This window comes from Cryptomeria japonica, chromosome 4 (genome assembly GCF_030272615.1).
Source record: "Cryptomeria japonica chromosome 4, Sugi_1.0, whole genome shotgun sequence".
NCBI lineage: Eukaryota > Viridiplantae > Streptophyta > Pinopsida > Cupressales > Cupressaceae > Cryptomeria > Cryptomeria japonica.
This window is the reverse complement of record NC_081408.1, coordinates 503,519,627-503,545,974: the sequence shown is the minus strand read 5'-3', so window position 1 is coordinate 503,545,974 and position 26,348 is coordinate 503,519,627. Positions and strand designations below refer to the sequence as shown.

General features: G+C 38.8%; 1 protein-coding gene across 3 annotated transcripts in view; it reads left to right on the top strand.

The window, feature by feature from the left end:
* Positions 1-21,515, top strand: part of LOC131053475 (uncharacterized) — a 123,144-nt gene extending 101,629 nt beyond the window's left edge. Inside the window, exons 8-10 of one of the 3 annotated variants that reach the window (XM_057988095.2) lie at positions 17,420-17,558; positions 20,507-20,734; positions 20,983-21,515. In XM_057988095.2, the coding sequence (XP_057844078.1) occupies positions 17,420-17,558; positions 20,507-20,734; positions 20,983-20,986 (371 nt within the window). In that variant the 3' untranslated portion in view covers positions 20,987-21,515. Of the gene's footprint in view, positions 1-17,419; positions 17,603-20,506; positions 20,735-20,982 lie in introns of those variants that run through there. The other 2 variants (XM_057988097.2, XM_057988096.2) reach the window with 2 other exon arrangements.
* Positions 21,516-26,348: the final 4,833 nt, after the last annotated feature.

Here is a 26,348-nt window from a genome sequence, read left to right as displayed (position 1 = left end):
TTATGCTGCCGTGTCTTTGTGCTGGGCGTGTCTTTTGCGGCGGTTTCCACCGCACGGTGTTGCCACCACATGGTGGCTCCACCGCATGGTGGTTCCACCGCCGGTGGTCCCACCATTCGGTGTTGCCACCGCGCGGTGGTCCCGCCGTCAATGGTCCACCGTGGTTCTCTCTTTTGTTTTTTATTAAAATTTTGTGTCGTACGGTCCATTGTCGTACGGATCGTACGGTTTTTTTTTTTTTTAATAAAACAATTCAAGTTTATTATCACATCACATGTAAAGATCATTTTTATTTTTTTTTAATTTTTCAAACACCCTGATTGGAGGGTCCAGGTTCCCTCCGTTCGTGGTAAACCTTCAATTTGGACCCGTTCACGGCTTCGGTCACTTCGCGGCCGTCCAATGTCCACAGCCGAACCGATCCATTTGCTGCGACTTCACGAACTTTGTAAGGTCCTAGCCACCTCACTTTAAATTTTCTAGGTTTAATTTCATTTTGCCCATTATATTTCAACACGAGTTGTCCTGGGGTGAACTTCATTCGCTTTAGATGTTTATCGTGCCACCACTTCCTCCTCTGCTGCGTTGTCTCGGTTGCCCATTGAGCCATCATCCGCTTCTCATCAAGTTTATTCAGAGCATATAGTTGCTCCCTCAGGCTCTCCATATCTCCGAGTCTATTTTCTATTGCAATACGAAGACTCGGTACGATGAATTCGGCGGGCACCATTGCTTCCTGCCCATACATAAGTTGGAAGGGCGTTTGTCCCATAGTCACTTTGTACGTCGTGCGGTAAGCCCACAACACGGAGGGTAACTTCTCGTCCCAATCTTCCCCTTCGACCCCGCACGACTTATAAATGACTCCTACAAGGATCTTGTTCGTGGCCTCTACCTGCCCGTTGGCTCGAGGGTAGTAAGGACTTGACAGAGAATGGAAGATCTTAAATTCTGTCATGAGCAACTTAATAACATGGTTGACAAAATGGCCACCTCGGTCACTCGTTAGCTGCATGGGGATACCATAGCAAGTAATGATTTGCTCATAAATAAATCTGGCTGTACTCACCGCTGAGTTATCGGGTAGGGCCCATGCTTCCACCCACTTAGTCAAATATTCGGTGGCTACCACGATGTATCTGCACCGCCTAGCACGGCTGACTTTGAGTGGTCTGACAAAGTCCAACCCCCATCGTTCAAATAATTCCTGCACGTGCGAGGGGTTGAGCTGCATAAATTCCCGCTTCAATGGTTTCCCAGCCCTTTGGCACGTGTCGCAACCAACAACCCATTCTCGGGCATCATTATATAGCGTGGGCCACCACAAGCCCACGAGTAGCACCTTCCGTGCAGTAGTGTCCAGTCCCATGTGTCCCCCTGCCGGCCCTTCGTGCGCCTCTCGGAGAACTCCTGGCACCTCCTCCTCCATCACACATCTTCTGAGTATTTGATTCGGTCCCATCTTATATAACAGTCCATTGATCAATTGGAATGTTCGACTTCGTAAAACCAGTTTCCTTCGTTCTCCTGGTAGCATGCCTGGCGGGAAGACTGAAGTAGAAAGATACTCCTCAATGGCCGTGTACCATGGTGGCAATGCAGCAATTTGGAATAAGTGGGCATCTGGAAAATCATCGTTTACCCCTTCTGTTGGTTCTCTTGAGTTTATGCGTGATAATTGGTCCGCTATCACATGGCTTTTCCCAGGCCGCACGATAATGGTGAACGTAAACTCTTGCTGCAAGAGTAGCCATCGACTAATTCTTCCTTGAATTATCGGCTTGTTGACCAAGTACATGAGGGCCTGATGGTCTACGTAGAATGTGAACAGTGTCGCCAAATGGTAGTGTTTGAATTTCTGCACCGCATAGATCATCCCCAATGCCTCCCGTTCTATTGTGTTGTAATTTTTCTTTGCTTTGGATAATAGTCTACTGGCAAAATAGATGGGATGATCCAACCCGTGATCTCCCACTTGGGCCAGTGTGGCACCGATCGCAAAGTTTGAAGCATCCACATGGACATGGAAATCCTTGTCCCAGTTGGGGTAAGCGAGGATGGGGGCAGCTACCAGCCTCGTCTTCAATTCCTCAAATGCTTCACTCTCTGGGGTCCCCCAGGTGTACGGCTCACCCTTGCGAGTAAGCTTGTCCAAGGGGTGGGATATTTATGCCAAGTTTTTTATGAACCTCCTATAGTAGCCGATATGGCCTAGGAAGGACTTTACCCTGGTGACATCCGTAGGAGGCTCCATCTCCACGATCACCCGTATTTTGTCTGGGTCCGTCTTCAGATCTGCTTTGCATACAATGTGCTCAAGCAACTTGCCTTGTGGCACCATAAATCGACATTTTTTTGGATTAAGGGCCAGCCTTGCCCTTCGACATCTCTCCATGCACTCTTTGAGGGCTACCAAATGCGTATCTTGCCCGCTATAGATGGACCAGTTGTCGAGAAAGGCTTTAAAATTCCCTACCGACATCTTGTCAAATATGTGTAGTATAATTCGCTAGAATGTTGCAGGTGCATTGCATAGGCCGAATGGCATCCGGTTGTATGCATAGACACCATCTTCGACCACGAAAGTGGTCTTCAGTTTATCTTCCTCAGAGATTGAGATCTGGTTATATTCGAAGAATCCATTAATAAATGAGTACATCTCATGGCCGGCCACCTCCTCTAGTATGTTGTCCGTAAACGGGATTGGGAAGGGGTCTTTAATCATAACTGCATTGAGACACCGGAAGTCCACACAAATCCTTATTTGGTTAGCCTCCTTTAATGAAATGATTATGGGCGACACCCATTCACTTGTCTGTACTTTGAAAATGATACCGACCTCCAACATTTTTTCTATCTCTTCTTTCACCCGTGCTGCATAGTTACGGTTCATCCGGTACGGTCTTTTTCGTACAGACTGGGCTCCGGATACCAACGGGATGCGGTGCACGCACAGCTCGGGAGATACCCCCTTCAAGTCTTTATACGTCCATGCGAAGACATCTTTAAACTCCAGAAATATTTTGAAGGCCGCTGCCTTCAGCACGGGATCCCAGTCATCCCCGACTAATATATTCCGTGGGTCCTCCTCCTTTCCCAGGTTTGTTGCCTTCAGCTTGGACTCTTCAAATTGAATTGGCTTGTCTTTCTCAAACTGATGTGCGGGTGCCTCGTCCACTCGGGCTTCCCCCTCCTTATATTCTCTGTATTTCGGAGGGAAGACCTCCGTATCGGCGGGCTCCTCTATCTGCAACATGTTGCATTGAAAAATTTCGTAGTCCTCAATTTGCCAATGGAAGAGCCCGTTGAGTGAGCACACCTTGTCTTCAGAACATTCCTCCAATTCGAGTACCCCTTCACTGTTTGGCTCCATCGCGTTCTTGCCTTTGCTTTCGTCGGAACCCATTCCCATTTATTAGAGTCCTCCGAGTTCGAGTCGGAAGAGGCGAGCTCTTCGCCAACATCTTGGGTCCGTAGGTCAATGATATATTTCCGCCCTCCCTTCTCCATGGAGAGTGTATTTTTCTTCCAGTTATGGTTCACCCTCGCGGTGATCAACCACACTCTCCCTAGGATGGCGTCATAGCCTTTCTTTTTCAAGGGAATAACTACAAAATCCAATAGGAAGGGTTGCGTACCAATTGTCACTTGCTGGTCCATCAATATGCCGAGTGGCTTGATGCCGTGTTGGTCGGCTCCCACCAGATTGAATGTGGGTGGCCATAGGGTGGGTTTCCCCAGCCTCTTCCATGTCTCTTCTGGTAGTACATTCACCCCAACACCCCCGTCCACAATGGTGTCCTTCAAAATGGTCCCAAGGATGCCCATTTCTACCACAACTGGGTGTCTACCACTGTTCAAGTCTAGTAACATCGGGTCAGTCGAAGGGCTGACGGGAACCTCCACCTGCGGTGCACTCAAAGGTGTGTGTGCGGTGCTTAGCACATTGCTGAGGATGGCAATCCTCAAATGTGGCATGGAGTCTAGAAGGTCTTTTACCTTTATCGACACCTCCATCTGCAAGATTCGCCCAATGATATTCTTTTCCGCTTTCAGGCAGGTTGAGGGACTCATCATCTCCATGTTCTTCCGTCCTTCTGCCGCCATCTCCCGTTCAATGTCGGCCTTCGCCTCCTGCAGTCTCTCCTTCTCTGTGCGAGGGTCAGGATACGTTGCCTTCTTCGTCTGCGCGCGAGTGATCGCCAATACTTCTTTGTCTTCGCCCGTCTTTTCAATATTGAGCAGATTCACCCCCGACTTAGGACATTTTGTGTCATCGTGATCACCAGGGCCGCACCATCTACACAAGCTCGGGGGGGTTTCAGTATTCTGGCACTCCCAAGCGAAGTGCCCCCATTGGTTGCAGGTTTGACATTGAATTACCGACCGCCCCTTAGCGTCATACTGCATTCTGCTCCGATTGTTGTTGTTGTTGTTGCCTCTCCCTCCTCTTTGGTTGCCTCTATAACCATTGGATGATGCAGTGGCGTTGGCTTGCGGCTAGGCGGAGCCCGCTGCTGCAGACAATGAGGGTTGCTCTTGCGTGAAGAATACTTGGTTCCCTTTTGTTTTCATGTTGTAGGGACACTCTTTGACGGCTTGTCCCAACATTTGGCAAATTTCGCAGAATGCCTTCTTCGGGCAAGTGCCATTTGTGTGACCTTCTTCCTTACATTCTGTGCACCATACGTCTTCGTTTTTACTCGTGCTTCCTTTCACGTTCTTAAATTCCTTCATCATACAGTGCATATCCTTTTGAAGAGCTTGCACCTTCTTACTTGATGATTCATCACTGCTGCTTTCTCCCGAGTACTCCTCTTCTGCAAAGGACTTGTCATTTTTCTTCTGCGATGTTTTGCCTTCACTTTCCAAATCCATCGCGTGGTGGTATGCGTCATCGTATGAGGTGGGCGGTACAATTTTCATCTTTCTCCGCAGGGATGACCGCAACCCTTCCACGAACCATCTCTTCTTTAGTCCGTCAGCCGGCTGGTTCTCCTTCTTCCCCAACAACTCCTTTAACCGTCGGCTGTATGTTTGCACTGTCTCGTGCTTTCCCTGCTTTGTGCTTAATATCTCCGCCATGATCTCATTGTCATCTCGAAGGAGTCGAAACTCCGTCTCGAAAGCTTTCTGTAGTTCATTTTACTTTATCCACATCAGAGTACCAATCAATGGCTACCCCTCTTAGGGTGGCAGGGAACTGCACCACCCAATCCGCTTTGTCTACCATTCCGTTGGCTAACCATATTGTCTCACATGTATGACAGTGCCCTACGGGGTCATCTTTGCCATCTCCGTTGAATTTGGGCAACTTCTGTTTGTCCAACATCGCGCTTCTTACCTTCTGCGCATGTTGCCCTTTGGAACCTCCAAGGTTCGTACCTCTCGGGATTGGCCCTCCAGGTCCACTACTGCCGCCTTGCCCTCCGAAGCCTGCAAGGTTCGTACCTCCCGAGATCGGCCTTCCAGGTCCACTACTGCTAGGTACTCCGGAAACTGGTCCGCTAGGTCCCACCAGACTGCCTTGACTACCAGGGATGGCTGAGCCTGACCCGAACAAATTGCTTCTACTACCGTGCCCCTGTGCCTCCTGACACCTTCGGCTGCACTAGTATCTCCTACTTCTCTAGTCGCGGTTTCGGTCTCCTCCTCCTTCCTGGTCTGGTCCTCTCGTCTGAATGGTGTGTACGGTTCTACCGTACTCCTGTCACCAATTTCTTTCGACGCGAGGGAAAGGTCCCCCAGTTGCTTCTGTGTGGTTTTAATTAAATTCGAGACTTGGCCCTCGCCATTTTTGTTGTTCCTTCCGCTCAGTTCCTCTGCGATTCCCTTTAACCGTCTCCTACGTTCGGCCTGTTGTTCGACAATCAATGCTCGTTGGGTTGCTTCAACCGCTTCCACGTATTCCTTTTTACTTTTGTCCTTATTTAATAGATTGGGCATCAATTCTAATTCCGCCTCATGAAACAAAATATCACATTTAAAACAAGAACACCTTCTTATTAATTCATTCTCTTGAATACAATGTATGTTAACATAATTCCTCTCGGCGGTTTTGGAGAGCAAGAAACGCTTGAGTCAACAAATTGGGAAGGTTGGTCATCAACTGGTTCACTGCAGGGCTCACTGATAGGGCAGACCACACAGCACTTTCGGGCATGTCTTCTTGCGTGGCTTCCCTTCGTACGTGGGTTTCAATTGCTACGTGAAGGATGCATTGGAAGTCCACCGTTAGTGTTCTCTTTCCGTCGAACAATTCTTCTGGCTCTTCTCCCTCAGGGGTGCTTGTCCCTTCATCCAGGGGTTGGCCCATTATCGTCGTGCCATACAGGTTACCTCCCATTCCCAGGTTTGAAATCGGCAACGACGCCAAAGGTTTGCCTCACTAGGTAAACAAAAAGAGTACAGAAGGGATGCAGAAATGAACAATGCAAGTATAAGATAAATACGAGAATAAGCTTTCCATTAATGACTCATAATGCACCCAATGTCCATAGTATTGTCTGTAAAAACATCACCTCCTTCAATACCCGTAGGTAGTACAATATATAATAGCCGAAGGGGTGCGGCACAACCGTCGCGACTCCAACCACCTACCCGTCGGCTAACTAACTATTAACAAATAACATTACTACCAAAACATAAGATATACATATTTCCCGACAACAAATGTGACTATCTAACAAGTGTTGCATGTTACTATCCTTTGGATCCTCCACCCTTTTAACAAACTCTGACATGTCAACATGCCCTATTTCCGTATCCTTGATATGCTCCATGGAAGAGGAAACTTGAGAAGGGGAGATCTCATTCTGGTACTTGTCATATTTGTATTTCATCTTCTTTGGAGTAGAAGATGACGATAAATCAAACATTGAACAAGAGCTTGGCATGTTGCGATGAAGATCTAGAAGTATCAAAGAAACATCAAGATCAACTGAATGAAACATATTTCTTCTTTTCAATGGGAAAAACTCTATCCCTCTTTGAGAGGAAAATGGTGAATAAATAGGAACACTTGGAAATTGGCTTTTGGTCAATTTTGAGATCTTGGGAGATATGTTACAAGTATGTAAGTGGGGTAGGACCAAAGAAACGGGACTCGGACTTGACTCCAGACTCGACTGGACTCGGGAAAGTGAAAAACTCAAGAAATTTAGAGATTTTTAAATATTTAAAACTTGTTTCATGCACCCTTTATTGAATACATCTTAAAGACACAATAACATCATCAAACTCGACTCATTTGATTACATACACAAGTATACATCAATCACATTAGCATAAACACAAATTGTAGCTGAAGGAAATAACAAACATAAATATATAAATATTATCAAATGTATACAATATTACAAAACTCATGGAATAAAAAATCCATGTCATCATATGATCATCATCAAATGTTCCACACAAATACCAAAGGTAAATACAACTACAAGCCTATGGCTCAGAGGAGCGTGCACCCTCTCGCCATGGCCCCCTGCGAAGGCGTTTAAGGTAGGTCCTGGATGATTCAACAGCCATAGTCGCTCCTCGTGACACCATGCCATGCTCACCAACATCAGGAACAATTGTGTCACTCTCAGTATCTCCTGTCTTTGCTCGTGCTCTCTGCTCCTCCTCTGCCATGGCTACAGCCTCAACCTCTATATCTACCTGGTCGATCCAATTAGTGTCATCATCACTAAAGACAACCTCATCTAGAATGATAGGAGAGATGTCAACTAATGCATTCTTTCTCATTCTCAGGCGGAGGTTGTAGTGAACAAAGACGAGATCATTCATCTTCTCCACATATAATCTATTGCACCTCTTGGAGTGTATGTGCTCAAACGTACTCCAATTGCACTCACAACTTGATGCTCTGCATGGTTGGCTCAAGATGCGAATGGCCAACTTCTGAATATTTGGTGTTGTTGGGCCAAAAAAGCTCCACCAATGATTTGAGTTTGAAATGAGAAAAATAAATAAAATTAGTCTCACTCATGAACTCATTTAACAAGTTACAATATACAATAAAACTAAAATTAAGCCTTACAATTTATTTTTATCTGGCATCATAGTTGTCCTACCGTCTTTGGCGACAGGACAAGAGAAGGTCTCCCCTTGTGCATTTGAGAACAACTGTAGCTCTTGAATAAGCTCTATCTGAGTGATACCAGCAGGTCCCATCTTCTCCATGATTGAGTATAGCCCATTAAGGACCTCCACATCAGCCTTGAAAGAAGGGATAAAATGGAATGCCGGATTCAGATAATAGGCTGCTGCATGGATGGGCCTATGAAGCTGATGATGCCATCTCCTATCAATGATCTCCCAAATGGGACCATACTTGCTCTCATCTCCTCCATAGACAGATTTGATGCCCTCCTTCGCCCTATCCATGCCCTCATATATATAACCCATTGTGGGCTTTTCTCCATCCACAACTCGCAACAAAACCAGCAAGGGCTTAACAAACTGCAAAATTGAAAATATTGTGTAATTTAGAAAAATGAGCAAATAAGAGAATACATATAATAAGTTATAAAACATAAAGTTAAATTGTAGAATTTATAAAAAATTTACCTTAACTATCTCATCACAAGGGACCTAAAAGTATCACTCATCAAAAATGCAGTCTGCCATATCTTTCCCTGCAGGGGTGGCAGCATAGGATGAGGAAGACCACTCCTCGCCAACAATCATACGTCTCAAGGCCGACTTAGAGCTAAGCATGGACTGCAATGTGATGAAGTTTGTGGCAAATCTTGTGATTCTTGGACGAGTTAACTCCTTCTGCTCTGTGTATTGTCTCATAAGAGCCAACACCCATGAATGATTATATGCAAATTTGCACACATTTTTTGCTCTTTCTACACATCTCTTGACCCATGGGAGTTTTCCAATATCCTCCAACATGAGGTCAATGCTATGGGCAGCACATGGAGTCCAAACTATAGATGGGTGCCTCTCCATCAATAGTCTACCTGCAGCAACATAATTTGTTGCATTGTAAATTGTAATTAATGGAGGTACAAACTACAAAATAGTAATTAATTTGCAAACAAAATTAGTTTATAATCAAAAGTTTACCCGCAACAACATAATTTCCTGCATTGTCAGTCACCACCTGTACCACGTTCTCCTCACCCACCTCATCAATCACCTCCTCTATTTGCTCACATAGGTAGGTGGCATTCTTGCAATGGGCGGAGGCATCAATGGACTTGATGAAAATGGTGCCCCCTGAAATAAAAAAATAAAGCTATGTCAATGATCATTCAATAAACCATTAGATAAAAAATAAAAAATTAAAGACTATATGAAACTAAAATTAATCAATCACCTGCGGAAGAAACAAGAAAATTAAGTAGAGTTTTATTTCTCCTATCCGTCCAACCATTAGTCATGATGGTGCAACCTTTAGTGCTCCATATCTGGTGTTGTTCATCTAAATCCTTCTTCACATCATTCACCAATTGAGACAAAATGGGTCCCCTCAAATTAGTCTCAGTAGGGGCTTTGAACCCCGCCCCGCATATGGTAAGGGCATCAACCATTTCTTGCCAATAAGGAGACATGTCACAAATAAACTCAATGAGATAAGTTAAGTATAAAAATAAAAACAATCAAACATAAAAGTTATAAAACATTCACCTGGCTGCAAAGAATGGAATACTGCTGTAGGTCCAAAACCTGCCAACTGCCATTTTAGCGGCATCATGGACCTCTTTGTTCCAACCCATGCATTCAAGCGGCTGTTGGGACCCAAGAGTAGTGCGAGGCACAAAGAAGGTATCCAACCTAGATTTACGAATCCTAGGTTCAATGCTAACACTCCCACTACAACTACTAGTGCTAGGAGCATGAGAAGTGGCAGTGGCACTGCCACTTATAGAAGTAGAAGCGGAAGCACTAGCTATAGCAAACTGAGTGGGAAGATATGAAGGTAAGGAAGAAGGGCCTCCAACACAACCTAACTGTGTCCTTCTTCCTAAAGTTGCCTCTCCCAATGGCCGCTTGATCCTCCTTTTGTTTCTTTTTCCTTTCAATTTCTTCAACCATTACATAACATTCACGTATGGCCTCAGAGAGTGCTTTTAGGCATGGTTCGGCATCATGTCCACGCACACCAAAAATATGGTATTTCAGTTTATATATACCTCCATGGAATATTGTTTTGCAAAATGTACATTTTGTTTGCCCCTTTCCTTGCCCTGGAAAATCCTCATGTTATTTTCAAGCAAGGTCCTTTCTAATGGAGGGTCTAGAAGCTGAAGTAGACATTGTAGGATAGTTTTGTGAAACTTGAAGTTGAGGCAAATAATAAAGTGAAGTTTGCTGCAATAAAACATTACAAATACAAAATGAAATTAATACATATATTCAAAAAAACTAAGGTAGGGTTTGTAAATTAAAAAAAATAAAAATTGTTGGGTTTGTCAAACCCTACATTAAAAAATAAATTTACAAACCCTACATACAACCCTACATAGTACAACTACATACTACATGCTACATACAAAGTTACAAACATACAAAAGATTTAGGAAGAAAATGTAAAACTTTCAAAATAAATGAATAGAAAATGGAATTTTTGCATACAAGAAACAAAAAAATCTTCAAAAAAACAATCTAACCTCTTACAACAAGCTTGAAATGAGTTGCAAACTCTTCCTATCCAACTCTTGATGCACCAAATCCAAACACAATGCAGCCCCAATGTGATAAATTTTCCTCCTTGCTGGTTTTTCTTTTATGCACCCTTGTTTTTCTTCCCAACTCACTTTACTCCTATTTTTGCAAGTGAATGAAATGAAGTTCACTTTTAGGGGTTAGAGATAACTAAACAAAAAAAACGGACTTCAAAAATCTATTAAAAATGTTTTTTTTTTGTCTTTGTTTATGCATGGATGCCGACCAAGTTTGAGGCTCGGGACTCGCCGAGTTTGGCGATTTTTTGCCAAACTCGCCAACTCGGCGAGTCTGGCGAGTTTGCTTGCCAGACTCAGCCGAGCCTGAGTCCGAGTTCCAGAGACTTGGCGAGCATGTCTCGGACTTGGACTCGCCGAGTCTCGTGATTTTTGGGCAATTTTCTAATCTTTGCACAATCAAGTTTGAAAAACTTGAATGCAAGCATACTTGTAATAAGAAAAATGGAAGAATGTGTGAAAAATGGAATTTTGACATGGAAAAGATAATGGGAATGGAATGTGTGAACAAGGGTGATGAATGCGGATGAAAAAGGAAAGAATTTTGGAAAATCATCTTCAAGAGAATGGGAAAAACCTTTAGTTGTAATTAGGTTTTTAAAACCCGAAATTGGAAGGACAAGCTTTTTAACAACTTTGAAACTTGAACTTTTGGCAAAAGATGATTAAGTCTTTTCAACCAAAGGGGAAAAACTCACTTTTTCATCTTACTTGCAATCGAATTTTTAAAACCCGAAATGCAAGCAAAAAGGGCAAAAAGAAAGGAGAAAGACAATGCAATTTTTAAATTACATTCAAGACTTGGATAGAAAGGGGAAGATCTCTCTCAAACCCGAACAAAAACAAAAACAAAACATACATCTAGAATGATCAAACAAGGAAAGAATACGAAAAAGAAAGGAAAAGAAAGCAAAACTGAAAATAAACCTCACGTTGCTTAATCAAGATGCCCTTCAAGAGATGAAACAATCCTTGAATGGAAGAACCGATTCCTTAAATAGAAAATGAAAACACAAAACTGAAACCCTTACCACATCCAAGCCAAACTCGGATTTCAACTGAATGCACTAAAAACAACATTCAAAAAGGAGAAAGAATAGGTCAAATCCTCGTGGAAAACCCACGTAGGAGAAGTATAAACCAAAACGCCTAAGTTCCAATTGAAAAAGGTGGCATTCCAACTCCAAATTGTGGCATTCAGAAATGGCTAATGTTGGAAAAAACGCAGTCAAAGATCAATGAAATGGCAAACAAAAAAGCTGCAACGTGTTTCCAAAAGCATGAAATCCGCCTTGAATCCAAAACTCCTCCTCATCCCATGGATTCCTCCACCAAAATCGATTAGAAATTGTGGCAAAATCAAACTCTAAGGAGAGGAAAGTGTATGCGGGAAAAGTGGGTGAATAAAACTTAATATATGAAAATTTAGTTAATACCAGTCCACACACACACACAGGACTTCTTGGTGCAAGCTATGGAGTAACGATGTGTTACTCAGCTTCCCAAGGAGGGTCCCATGGTTCTCTATCTCACAATGTCCCTCAAACCAACGTTTTTGCTCTCAGATCACTGAGCAAAATGGTTTAGGGATGGCAAATATGAGAACGAGAGATGCTTTTGATTGATTTTAGTATGAGATGTATTGTAAGCTATGTATGATGCTAGAAATGCAATAAACTAAATGATAAGATGACAGGGTTAGTATGAATACTATCCTAACATACTATATTTAGTCTAGGATTGAACTAAAATGATAAATAAATTACTCTAGTATGTATATTCATGATTAATTCTGATCTAAAGAGAGGCTAAATGATGAGCATAAAATGATATGAAAGCTTGAAACAATTTGAGCATAAGTGTGATGCTTCAAATTTGAAAGATGATTGTTTTAGATGGAGGAATGAGAGCTCTATTTATAGCACAAACAGGGCAATGGATTGTCAAGATTGAATGGTTTAATCAAGGGCCAAGCTTTGAAAGTTGGGGATCCATGTGCACAATTTGCACCAATGAAATGGTGACAAGTGTCAACATAAGATTGGGTTGAAAGAAGGGGTTGGAGGCATTGAATACCTGAGAAGACCTCATAGTTATCTAGAGGCTAAGGGTCAAGTCTAAGTTAGGATTACCCACTGGATTAACAGGCCTGCTAAAGGATTTAAATGCTTGAAGTACAGAAAGCTTAAGAGTGGTTTGGCTTTTTGGTCACCCAGTTATGGGGAGGGCATATACCTTTCACTTTCGAGACAAGGCAATCAAGTTGTTCATTTTAGCCTTCAAGACAATGATTTGCTAACTTGTATTTGGAGATGTTGCTCCAACAAGCATGATGTTCTTTTTAACCTTTCATAGCAAAGTGTGTATTTCCAAAACTTTTGTAAAACAAGCCTGGTCAACAAAGTAAATCGTGATGTTTGGTCAACAAAATTAAAGTCGATAGGGGAAAACTTTCCCTCTTTGCCTTGCACAAAATGAAGATGAGGTTCTTTTACTTTGCAAAATGAAGTGAATCTTTTTAAACACCAAAGGATGGTGAGGTTCTTTTTAAAACTTTTGCCAAAGTAAAGATTGTTGGTTCTTTTTACAGCTTCCAAAAATGAAGTGTTTTTCCTAACTTGCAGGAATGAAAGGTTTGATTTGTTGTTCTTTTTACCATGCAATAAAGAAAGATGAATTTTCTTTTAAAACACCAAAAAGGAAGGCATGAAGTTCATTTTATGCATCCAAATGAAATGATGAGGTTTATTTTAATTTGTGCAAAAAAAGAGAGTTCTTTTTAACCAACTTTTGTTGAAAGAAAGTAAAAAAAGAGACTTTAACCCTCTAAACTAACTCCTTCCCCTGCACAAAAAAAATATTAGAACCTGCACACAATCAGTGATCAAATGTTAGTGTGGGCTTACACAAGCCTAAATTCTGGTCTTGGTTACAAATTTTACAATTCTGATCCTGAAATGCCCTGAAATTTGACTAAGTCTGAAATTTGGAAGATCTTCCAAAAACTAGATTTTGCATTACAACTCCTAGAGGTCTGAAACCCCTCTCAAACATCCTGAAAGTATATATGGAATATAACTGAAAGCAAGTCGGCTTCTTAGTGGGAAGCAACAAGTTTAGAATGCCTTGCAAAGACATGTAATCAGGTTTTAGAAACCCTTTTACAAGTTTTAATTTGTTTCACTTTTCATTTCTTAGGCAAATTGGGTTTGTGAGAGAAAAGAACACGTCAAAATATCTTGTAAGAGGGAAATACAATCCCCTTTACAAGTTTTAATGACTAAACTCAAAAAAAGAACTTGTCATAGGGAAATAAAATTCCCTTTACAAGTGACTAGAAAAACAATAAAACATGTAATAGGGAAATAAAATCCCTATTACATCTAAAAAATAACTTTAAAACTTGTAATAAAGAAATAAAATCCCTATTACATATTAAAATCACTTAAGTAGGAACTTTTAAAAGCAATTACAAGTTCTTTTTAACTTATAATTTTAAATTAATTTGTAATATGTCCAAAAAGTTCCTACAATGACTTAAAAGACATAAAGCAAGAAGGGGGAGATAAAAAGTAAGTTACAAGTTTAGAAATTACATAAAGTGCACTTGTAATTGACTTAAAATTTCCCTACAACACTAACAAAACGAGAAGAATAAAACTTGGAATCCAAGAAAAATTTCCCACCTATAGTTAGGAAGGAAAAACCTGAAATTGAAGGCAAAACATAGCAAACGAACTTCGAATTGAGGATTAAGCCAATGCAAGGGCGAAGCAAAATTTTACCTCGGGAAATGTTCCTTAGAGTAAAATTTTTATTTTTAAACAAAATTTTTAAAGGGGTTGTCTATTTTTGTGATTACAAAAATACGGACAACTCTGCAAAACAGGTGTACAAAATCTCCGAATCTAAATCCTCAAAGTCTTCAAGAAGCTTCTAGATATAAAATCAGTTATCTATTTCTTGGTGAACCAACTATGATCCCTCATTCTTACCTCATCATCCTCATATTTTGCCGAAAAATATTCTGTTAGGCACATGCTAATAGTGCGCTCCCAACCTCTCAAATAGAATACCCTTGGATTATAAGTACATTGTTCATAGAAAAGCTTGGGGTTAAATTTAAAAATTTCTATTCTTACATCCTTTACAGCTTACATCTAGAGCATTCTTCCATTTATAGATTCCTGTCTAGATAGGAAAAGTCACTCCTACCTTTATGTTTGTCCCTCAGTATAAGATGAAACTTAGCCAATTGTGTATAAAATTCTAGCAAAACCAAGTGATGGGGCATATATGGAAAGGATGAGAAACCAGATTTCTTTCTCAGTGCATCCTTTCTACACTCATATAGTGCCTACTGTTTGTCTCCATATTGCCCCCATGATGTCTCATCAGCCTTCTTAGCTTACTCTTTCCCAAAGGATTCTTTTTGTTCACCTTAGTTGATTGGAATGAACTTGGTGGATGTCACGAATTATTTCCAGTGATGTTGAATTCTGTTTGTTGCTGGATGGTCATAACTGACATTATTGTGCATGGATGATGATTATCAGTATTTGGTATTATGATTTAGGAGTTTTCCTTACTCATGGTCATTTCCAAATCAACAGTTAGTCACCTAGTCTGCTTTGTTCTAAAAAATAAGCTGATACCCCTAGGAAATTCTAAAGGTTCCAGGGTAAGGGAACTTTACCAAAGGAAGACAATTTGCAAGTAAAAGCCTTGGAGATTCAAGATTAGGAGATCCAGCAGTGAGATTTACCAAGACTTTGGAGTCTCCTTTTGTGGTCTATCTTTCTTGACTCCACCTACAGTCAATCTCTACAAAAGTCCTCAAGCAAAGGGGAAGATTATTGCACTAACAAGATGACTGCAACTATCCCTTTGTTTTATCCTCTTTTATTTTGTAGGTTTGATTATTCATGTTTTATGGTATGATTATATTGCATTCTCATTGTACATTTACGTTACATGTTGCCTTACTTTATTGCCTTGCATATTATCCTGCCTATAACACCTTGTTTATTGTCATATCTACTTATGTTCTCATGCAATTTTCTTAGATTGTACACTAAGAGAGGCGTTCAGCTCTTTCCATATTAAGAGGTTGATTTATATAATCTGTCTCTTAGTACATTTAGCAATCATGATGATTCTTTCCTTGCAAAATCTGACAACTATGTTCCATTAAAAAGGGAAAACTTTGTGGGATGTTTGCCTTCTGAAAGTGTGCAATATCAGGCTACAGCAAATTTGCAGAATCCTGGGTTTCAAGGTTCCAGTGCAATTCATGCAGAGATTCTTCAAGCTGCTATGGCCTCTCATTTTTCTTTCTGTTTCAGCCACTCTACTTAATTCCAGTGATAGTCATTTCTTGGCTACTATCCCGGTTACCTTATATGTAAATTATTTTGGCCTCTCATAGCTCTTCCTCATCCTCTACTTGCAATATTAATTTCTTACCCTCATTTTTTGACACAATAAATATTGCACTGAGCCACTGTGATGGATTCTGAGGTAATTCCAAATGAGGATACACAAAATGAGAGATGGTCTCAAGACTCTCAACACAGGATTCCAGTTCTTCATAGGAATAGGTGTTGACAGCAAATGTGATCAACTTGTGGAAAGTTTCAGAAATTTGTACAATATTTTATGATACTCTAGGGTTTCTCTGGTGTGCCATTCTATTGTAAAATGATTCATGATTCATAGAAAAATGTAGACAAATAGAGTATATGTGTCGTATGATTTTTCGGATTTAATTTGAGTCTTGCATTTCATTTTCTAGTTCTTACACTGTCATCTTCTCCTCCACAAAATCTGGACATGCTCTGGAGGTTTTACAAAGAAGTTTATATCAGATAGAGAATGTAGCAATTTTTAAGCCCATCATTTCCAGATTTTTAGTTATTTTTATATTGAATGAGCAAATGGCCACATTTTTATTTAAATTTTAAAATCGACTGTACTATAGATGAAAATGAATCTGCTTATCCACTCTGCACCTTCTTCTGGGATCAACTGCATAGATTGTTTAGATTCTGATGTTTTTGTTGATGTATTTTTGTTTAAATTTTTTTAGCATATACATATTTTTCTATTATAATTTAAGATTTATATTTAAATTTTTTGGTATGTTTAATAATATAATAATTTGGCATGGTAAGTTTGTCTGGTAAACTCCTCCCATCTTAGCTGATCTGACAGTAAACACATTTTATATAAAATACAATCATTGTCATTACACCTTCTTTCACTTAAATGCTAGTGTAACTGATGAAAATGATTTTACTAACCAAAAAAATACAATCTGCCTTGCATTGAACATATTTCCATGATTCAGTGCCTCTTTCCTTCCTCATAGGATCACATTTTGATTTAAAAACACTCTTTATGTTATCTGACTATATGAAGGGAAATATCAATCATATGGTTCTGTAGCTATTGAAATATTGGTTTGTGAAATAAGATTAAATTTGGCAGGGGTAATATCAAAGAATTCTTATGGTTCTGCTTGACATATTGGTAATTTATTAGTTGTTTTTGTAGGCACTCCTCAAATGCCCAAAGTAAACACACAAGATGACTTCACATTAATACATGCTGATATGATTGATGTAGATATGTCAGATCATCGATTTTGCATTTGATGTTATCTACTGATGTATTATCAGTTTTTGTTTTTCCTGACATCTATTATTGTTATTATGCAGATAAAAGGTTTTTTCTCAACCTGGGTTTTACAAGAGAAGAATTTTGTGCGATAACATGGTTTACAAGCTGGGCACTTGATGGGGAGCATTCTTCTGAACATTCAGATGCAGTGAATTGTGAAACCAATTTACCAGTTTGGTAATTGCATCCTAGACACTTCGAGTAAATCTTTTCTTGATAAGGTGTTATGGCATTTCTTTAGTAATGTTACTTTACAAACAGGAAACATTACCTTGACATTGTCAGTATATCAAAATATGCTATACCAGGAGAATGGGGATAGTTGGAATTATAGTTCACAATCTTTTATAACATCTTATCTGTGCAATAAAAAATTCAATTGGAGTGTACTGATTACAAGGGAAAAAAAAGAGTGAGAGGGAGATCCTCAAATCAAATCAGAATTATAAGAGTGCTGTTGTTCTTCCTTGTTCTGGGAATATGCTCATTTTGTGATGTCCCCTTCTTAAAATCACCCTAAAACATAAATAAAGCAATAATTTTAGGATCTAGGAATAGGAGCTCATCCTTTATACAAAATTGGTCTTTTCTCATATTATCCAACCATAGCTAATACTATGCATACCTATCAATCATTTACTTATGCCCATAATGAAATGCTCAAGTATTTCCAATAAGTTAAAAGGATTGCAAATTTGTGTTGTATGATTTACACCCCATAGATTGCATGAGACTCTTCTTCCCTATTCTGCTAATCCTTACCAGATGGAAGATTTACTATGCCAAGGGCGCATGACACGGTCTACATGCGGCTCCCTCAGGGTTTACTACCCGTCTTGGGACATTTTCGCCATGTGACCGATTTACTCTGCCTTTCCCCCACACACTCCCTATCTTTGCAAGTATTAGAGAAAGACGCAGAATAAGTTCACTGCCATCTATAGGTTAAGTAATTAAATTTAATATGGCTTATTTAAATTACATTGTCAATTAATTATTTAGTGATTTGTCCACATATTATGTTATCATTACATTTGGTAAATTTGCATTGCTTAATTATTACCATTATTGATATTATTGATAGAATAAATTTTGTATGAATGTTTTTTATTAATGTATCAAACTATCCTGAATACTTGTATTAGCTGTATTAGTTGTAATGGCCATATTAATTTAAATTATTAGTATTAATTATATTGAATTGCATTAATGACATTAAGTTGTATCCGAGTTACTTATTGAATTAACAATTCTAAAACTATATTAGCAGCAGACCATATTTCTGGTCTACATATTATATGTGCTGACTGGTTATTTTCTTAAATCTCTCTTTCTTAAATTGTAATATATTTAAACAAATACACTTCATACTTAATAATTTACAACATGTTTTGTGAGCTATACGTGAAACTTAAGTATTAATAATAAAAAGAACATTCAAACTGTACTTACCTCCTATCGACTGCTGTTGGATTGTCTTGTACCAGACTGGGCTGCCACCGATGATGTTTCCTTCTCCCTTTGTCTGTCCGTATCCTTCTTTCTTATCTCCCGTGGCTTTTTTCCTTTTTATTTTTTTTCCTCCTTTCCTCCTTTCGTGTGCAACCCAGGTCTTATACTAATGGGTCCGATGCCCCTTGGGGAGAGACGTGGCTTTAATAAAGGTCACGTCCCTCTCTTGCATTATAATTAAGATCCGATACTTTTGGTATTTAATATTATTTGTTATGTTATTATCTCTTTGTTGATTTAACATAGGAATATTTTCTCATCATTATCATTTATTTTATTATTATTATTATTATTATTATTATTTTTTAATTGGTGTATCATACAATCAATTACTGATTATTAATTAGCAAATAATAAATCAATTTAAATGTATTAGGATAATCAAATTAATAATTCATCAATATAATAAATCAAAATAATACACCAAAATATAATACATCAATATAAAGGTACACAAAAGATTTATGGATTAGAATTTAAACCATTGTATTCACAAATTATGATTTCTATTACATTTGGTTTTATTATACATAGATTAGGCATGGTTCATGACACATTTATTTATACTTTTTTTATTTCGAAAATTCTCCTTGCATTGTGACCTTCGGATTAGATCCAATGGTGGAAGAGTAGGATTTCTGTCAAATTCTCATGGGACTTGCACCCGGCCTTGTTTATTGGGATGCAACAGACCCAACTATTTGGATGTGGTGTATGTTCTCCATTTTAACACTTCCTGTTTCCTGGGGATTCATATCTGGGTCCCACTGTGAAAGTCCCAATGCTGTTACCACTTGAGCTTATCCTATTGGAGAAATGCTGGGAATAAGTGTTGTCTCACTCTTTTATCCTGTTACGTTTGGTCAGTAATGGACATCTATGTAATGAAGGCTTCACAAACTTTTTGTGGGATTTCAATGTTTATTAAATATTACATAATTCCAACTTGCACTCTTTTCTGCACTGAAATGTTCATCTGTATTTTTATGGCTAATTGTTTGAGTTTACTGAAGTGTGAGTCAACCAAATTTGGCTCAAGTCAGAATTTTATTGATGCTTCTGAGACTTTTCTCTTTTTAAAAATATATCCTTGTGAGGACAGTCCAGTGTTGAGTGGCATGTCTTATTGTACTTCAATTGCTTCAGAGTCAAAACGTCTGGAACTTCTTTTCTTGCATTTATTACAACAGACTTACATGGTTGAAATAAATATTTAGCTGGGAACTATCTGCTTGCTCATGTTGGATTTAAGAATACTTTGATTGCTTATGGAAACGAATAAGTGAAATAATGACTATTCCTTGGGATCAACAATGGAAACAGCAATGCCTTCTTGTTCATATCAGGTTTAAGAATGCTTTAATTGCTTATATGAATGATAATCTGAAAGAATAACTATTCCTTGTGTTCATAACAATGGAAACAGTAATTGGTATATGTTTGGGTTAGTTTCTTTCAAACTGCATGTTCAGAGAGTGGCTTTATTCTTTATTGTGTCAATTTTTGTGATTCTCTGCTTTCAATGCAATAGAGAAACTAGAGGATAGTAGTGATTTTCAATTTGCAACGCTTGCCTTTAAGTTAAACTTCTGACTGGCTTTTGATTTGTGCAGTGATACTGTTGAAGCTCCCACTAATGCTAATGATGAAATGGGAGATATTATTAGATCCCTCAATCCAGCTAGAAGGGCAATACTTGGAGTGAAGTGTAAAGAGATCCTAGATACTGGAAGACTTGTTTGGTTGAGAGAGCAGGGATTAGATGCAAAACTAGTTGACTATGTTCCAACCAAAGTATCTCCTGAAAACAGGTTGCTCCTTGCAAGCAATGGCAGAAAAAGGTGATAGTATTTTCCCTTGACATTTGATTTTTTGTTTTCTGCCAGTGCGATAACCGAGGTGAAAACTTCGAAAATGTTAAGCACTTGTTGGTAATTGAGTTGGCATTATGTGTTACTGTTAACAGATTTCAGTGGGATACACAAAAATAATTTTTAGGTTAGTTTCTTTTAATCTAGTAAAGAATTTCAAATAGATTCATAATTTTTTAAATTCTAACAACCTGATTGTGGATTTCTGCTATTTGCAGGTAGGAATAATGGAAAAGCAGATAGTAATTTTTGCAGAACTGCCTGACCAAAGACAATGGAGTAGAGCATGAAAATCTTTATTCTATATCCCAGTTAGCAGCATTTGATATGATCAATAGTTTCCATAAAACTTTTCTCTCAAGCAGTTATCCCCTTATTTTCTTATGGGATGTCACGTGATCTCATGTTGCACATCATTGCGTTTAAATGATTTTGCAGGCAATCATGTCTGGTTTCACAATATTTTCTTAACCATACCCCATCAACATACTTGAATCCATGTAATATTTTCAACTTAACTATTTGGATTTGGAAGCACGTAATACAGACACACTTTTGTTTGTCAGGAGCTCATTGCTGAGATTGCAAGTGTTTGTAAAGTTTCAGGCCTTGTGAACAGGTATCTGTAGACGTTCATTATTTAGGTCTTGTTTTCCTCTTCCGAGCCAAAAAAATTATTACGGTTTTATTCATTAAAATTGGATCAAAAATATCAAATGCAAAGTTAAATGTGAACAAATCATAAATATCACATCCTATAGCTGTCTAGAAAAAGTTGTAATGATAATGAGAATTTTGGTGGATAGGCAAATAGCATTGATAAATTACTGCATTCCTTCAGTGTTTTCAACAAAAAGTAACTGTTTGATATCAAATAACTGTGTATTTTGAGTGCATGGATTTTGTAGTTTACCTACTTTGAATGCTAAGATCATTCAAGGTTTCTTGAGAGGACAAAAATTTAAGACAAAGATGTTTTAGGAAATAATGATTTACAGTGTTCAGCTAAAACTAATTTATATCTATTGATATGCAGTAACATTGTATCACCAACTTGACTTATTTAAATTTGCAATTTCACATCAGAATGCAGTTTCTTGACATGTTTGTCTCCGTTCACTAAAGGATCTAGCACCTGAAGCAAATGGGATTACGAAGAATTCATTCAATTTTGATCTAAATAAACAGAAGCAATGAAGTTTTTCTTTTGTACATCGTGAGATGTAAAATTAGCATTGTTCCATGGAAATGCGTTACCCCCCCTCAGGCCCAGGACTCCAAGATGGGGATGTCTTTGAGACGGGGAGGCGGGGATGTCTTCGAGACATGGATATGGAGACATGGCGTCTCTTGCCGTCCTGCCACCGCCACTAATGCTTCACCGAAGACGTCTCAATGTCTCTCGAGGGGCAGGGAGATTCGCAGGAATCTCCTGTCCAGCCACGTGAAAAAACAATTAAATGTTTTTTTTTTTTGAAGTTTGAGCGATTTTTGGGGATTGTGGGGTAAACCTAATTTGATGTGGCCCCCACCCCTTTCCCCAATCCAACACAAAACCACTAAAACTAGTGATTTCATTCACATTTCTAAGTCTCATTTTTTTCACCAACAAGCTGAAGAGGAGAAAAACCTTGGAAAAGATTGATGGAAGGAGTGAAAAAGGTCAGTGCAAGTGTAAGAGTGAGAAGGAGCAAGAAGAAGAGGAGGAAGAGGATTCTACAACATTTTGGAGAGATTTTTCAAGCAAAAGGTAGGTCATTTCTTGTTTTTTGTTTGTTTTATTTTGTGATTTTCAATTTTTTTGTTGTTTAAACTTTTTTTTTGTTGATTCATTTCTATTGAAACTTAGTAGCTTCAGTAAGATAAATGATTGAATGAGAAGACTTCATTTATCTCTTATTCAATCATCTACCTTATTGACATAACTACAAACTAAATGGTAGACCTCATGATTAAATAAATAAACTTGTTATAATCATCTTTATATGCATTCACTATCCAAAACATCAGATTGCACAGTTTGACATTTGGACATCATTATAAAAAGTAATCGATCATGCTATGATCATATTACACATGTTGTGATTGTAATAAGAATAGACCGGATTTATGATAACTATCATAGCTATCATATTATAGCATCGATTGATGTTATCATATGATAACTATAATAGTTATCATATGATAGCATCGATTGATGTTATCATATGATAACTATAATAGTTATCATATTAATCTTGCATTATACCGATCTGTTATCGGTTGTTATATCAACAACATTTGATGTGACCTGATTTGTTAATTGGTTGATTATATTAAATGACGTGACTCGATAGTTATCGACATAACACTCTAATGAAGCCGTGCTTGTGCACCGATCAAGACATGTCTTGATTGGACATGCCTTGATCGGTGGGCATTGCTTACAAGTATATGTCATATGAAATGCTGTAGAGGCATAGAAATAAAATAATGTCATCTCTAGCAACCCGTAACATAAGAAGCAATAACAAAACTATACAACTTTAGACTTGAACATAAATTTGAATAACATTTGCAATTTCAAAATGAGATTTGATGTTGAATCTTGAGGGCAAAATGATGAATGAATCATTTATCATTTTGCCCTCAAGATACAACATCAAATTTTAAATTTTAAATTTTTATTTTAAAATTGAAATTTAAAATTTATTATTTGTTAAACTAGGTTGAAGTTACATGCTTATTGAATTTATTTTTAATTTTATTTTGTGAAATGTCGTATCACTATCACAATGAGCTCCAATGACATGAGTGAGGATGAGATGGAAATCCATTCTCACAGTGGAAATGATTTAGATTTTGAACCTGAGGTTGAGGGGGGTGACCATGGCGCTGATCCTAGAGCCCAATCTAGTTCCATGGCAAGTGCTTCAGCTAGTATAGGTTGCCCTTCAGAGTTATTGACATAGTATGCTAAGGGTCCTTATGATCTTAAATATCCTCTAAAATAGTTTGCTTCAAAAATACAAGGCACATCAAATATAGGTGGGGGGAACAAGGAAGTGGCAATGCAATATTTGTGGTCTTACATGGTTTGGTAGTATCACTAGAGTGAATGCACACTTCCTTTTTTTGGAGAGGAAAAGGTGTGGATCTATGTCGCTTTTTGGGAGAAGCTAAAAACATAGAATACAAAATTGAGATCAACAAGCTTTGAGGAATTCCAGATGACCATGTAATCGAAGTCCCCACTACTTTGTCTGCTATGGCAACCCTTCAACAAAGCCAACAAGTGCAACATACTTCTTCTCATACATTGCAGACGAGAGGAGTGATGTTTAGACCTTTATCCACTTCCTCTTCTAGTGCCATGGCCCAATCATGAGAGGCTAACAGGACAGGGAAACACAAGATGCAAAGTAACCCCATAGTTGATTTGTTTAATGTGTAGGTGAAGGGTGATATAGATGACTGCATCGGTAGGTTCTTCTTTGCCAATGGCATCCCATTTCATGTAGCTCGGTCTCCTTATTATAAGGAGATGCTGTCAATGGTGGCGAAGGGAGGACCATCATATGTGCCACGGGGTGAGACCAAATTGAGGACCATGATCTTGGATACGAACTATTCTAAGATCAACATTTTGATGGAGAAGATGAAGGCATGTTGGGTGGCCTTTGGGTGTAGCATAGTTATGGATGGGTGGACAAACATTAGCCATCATCCACTCATCAACATCATGGTCACATGTGTAGAGGGCTCATACTTTCTCAGAGCAGTTGATTGTACAAGCCATCACAAAGATGCTGATTTTTAGTTTGAGGTTCCTAGGGAGGCTTGAGAGGAGGTTGGGCCACAAAATGTGGTCCAAGTAGCGACAGATGCAACCCATGTGTGTAGAGCAACAATGAAACTTATTGAGGCAACCTATACACATATATGGTGGACTCCATGTTGTGTGCATGCCATGAACAATGCACTCAAGGACATGGGGAAGATTGATTGGATTAGAGTAGTGGTCAACGATGTGAGAGATGTGCAAATGTTTATTTACAACCACCACACTTCACATGCATTGTTTAGGACCTTCTCAAAGGAGTTTTTGAAACCAGTTGAGACTAGATATGCATCTTATTTCATTATCTTGAAGAGTGATTGAGTTGCAAGAGGCATTGCAACTCATGGTTATGACAACAAAGTGGAAAAGGTGGGTTGAGGCCAAGACAGAGCAGGGGAGAAGGGTGAAGGAGATAGTGGAGAGTGATGTGTTTTGTTTTGGACTAATGCAAAATACATTGTCTCCATCATTGCTCTAGTATTCCAATTCATCATATATGGGGATGGGGATGCACCTAACCTTAGAGATGTGTATGAATGCATCGATTTTATGCTTGATTAGATTAGGGCTACTGTGCTAGTGGAGGACCCCACTTTAGCATTCTATAATGAGCACATTCGGCCAATCATTTAGTGTAGATGGGACAAGCTCAACACTCCCTTGCATATGGTTGCCTATGCCTTGAATGCTAAGTGGTACAAGGCTAGACCAAGTAGAGTTACACCGATTAAGGATGATGAGGTGAAGGCATGATTCTTTAGGTGCATGGAGATGATGTATGATTCTAGAGATGCTAACATAATTCACACTAAGTGGACAAAATTTGCTACTCTTAGAGGTTATTTAGACACAACAAAGATGGATATAGAAAATATGGCATAAGAGGACCCACTTTTGTGGTGGAATTGTCATGGTTAGAAATCTTTAACTACCACTCTAGCTATCTGTATGCTATCCTAGGTTTCTAGTTCTTCAACTACTGAGAGGAGTGTCTACATATATCTTCATCCACTCTCTTAAGAGGAACAAACTTACCTCTAAGAGAGAAGAGAAGCTTGTGGTTGTACATAGTGCTTTGCATCTCATTGATAGAAAGACACTTGTGTACAAAGAGAGTCCATTGACACGATGGGATGTAGAGCCAAAGGAGCCATCACAGGTTGATGAGGATGATCCTACCACTTCAGATGCATGGCTAGTTGGTGTTACCTTGAGGGATCTTGACAGTGGGGAGTCCAACAGTTCTAGTGATGAGGAGTTTGCAGATGATTAAAGGTGTCCCTTCGCTACATTTTGAGTTTTGACATTTTGGCATTTTGTCTTTTGTAATGCCATTGCTATTTGCTACTCAGTGTAATGATGTATCATGTAATAATCTTTATAAACTTTGTGATACCAAATTTTTATATGAATTTTTTGATATAATAGAAATCTCCAATTTGACAATTTCATTTGTCAAATTTTATTTAGCAATTAATATTCAAGAAATCTTGGTATTTTGATTTAGTATTTCAAATTTTGCTATTTTATAATTTTACTAATTTCTTATAGTTTCATTTGACATGTAATTCTTATACTGTTATACATCTTTTCACAACTATTTTTCAAGTACTGTAAGTATATGTACAACTATATCAACACCACCAACCCGCCACCCCATTCATTGTCGTCCCCAAGCTTAGGTCCTTTGTCCCTACATGCCCTCATCCCCAACGATCGTGGAACACTGAAAAGTAGGCTTCATTCTCATCGTTCTTCCACCTT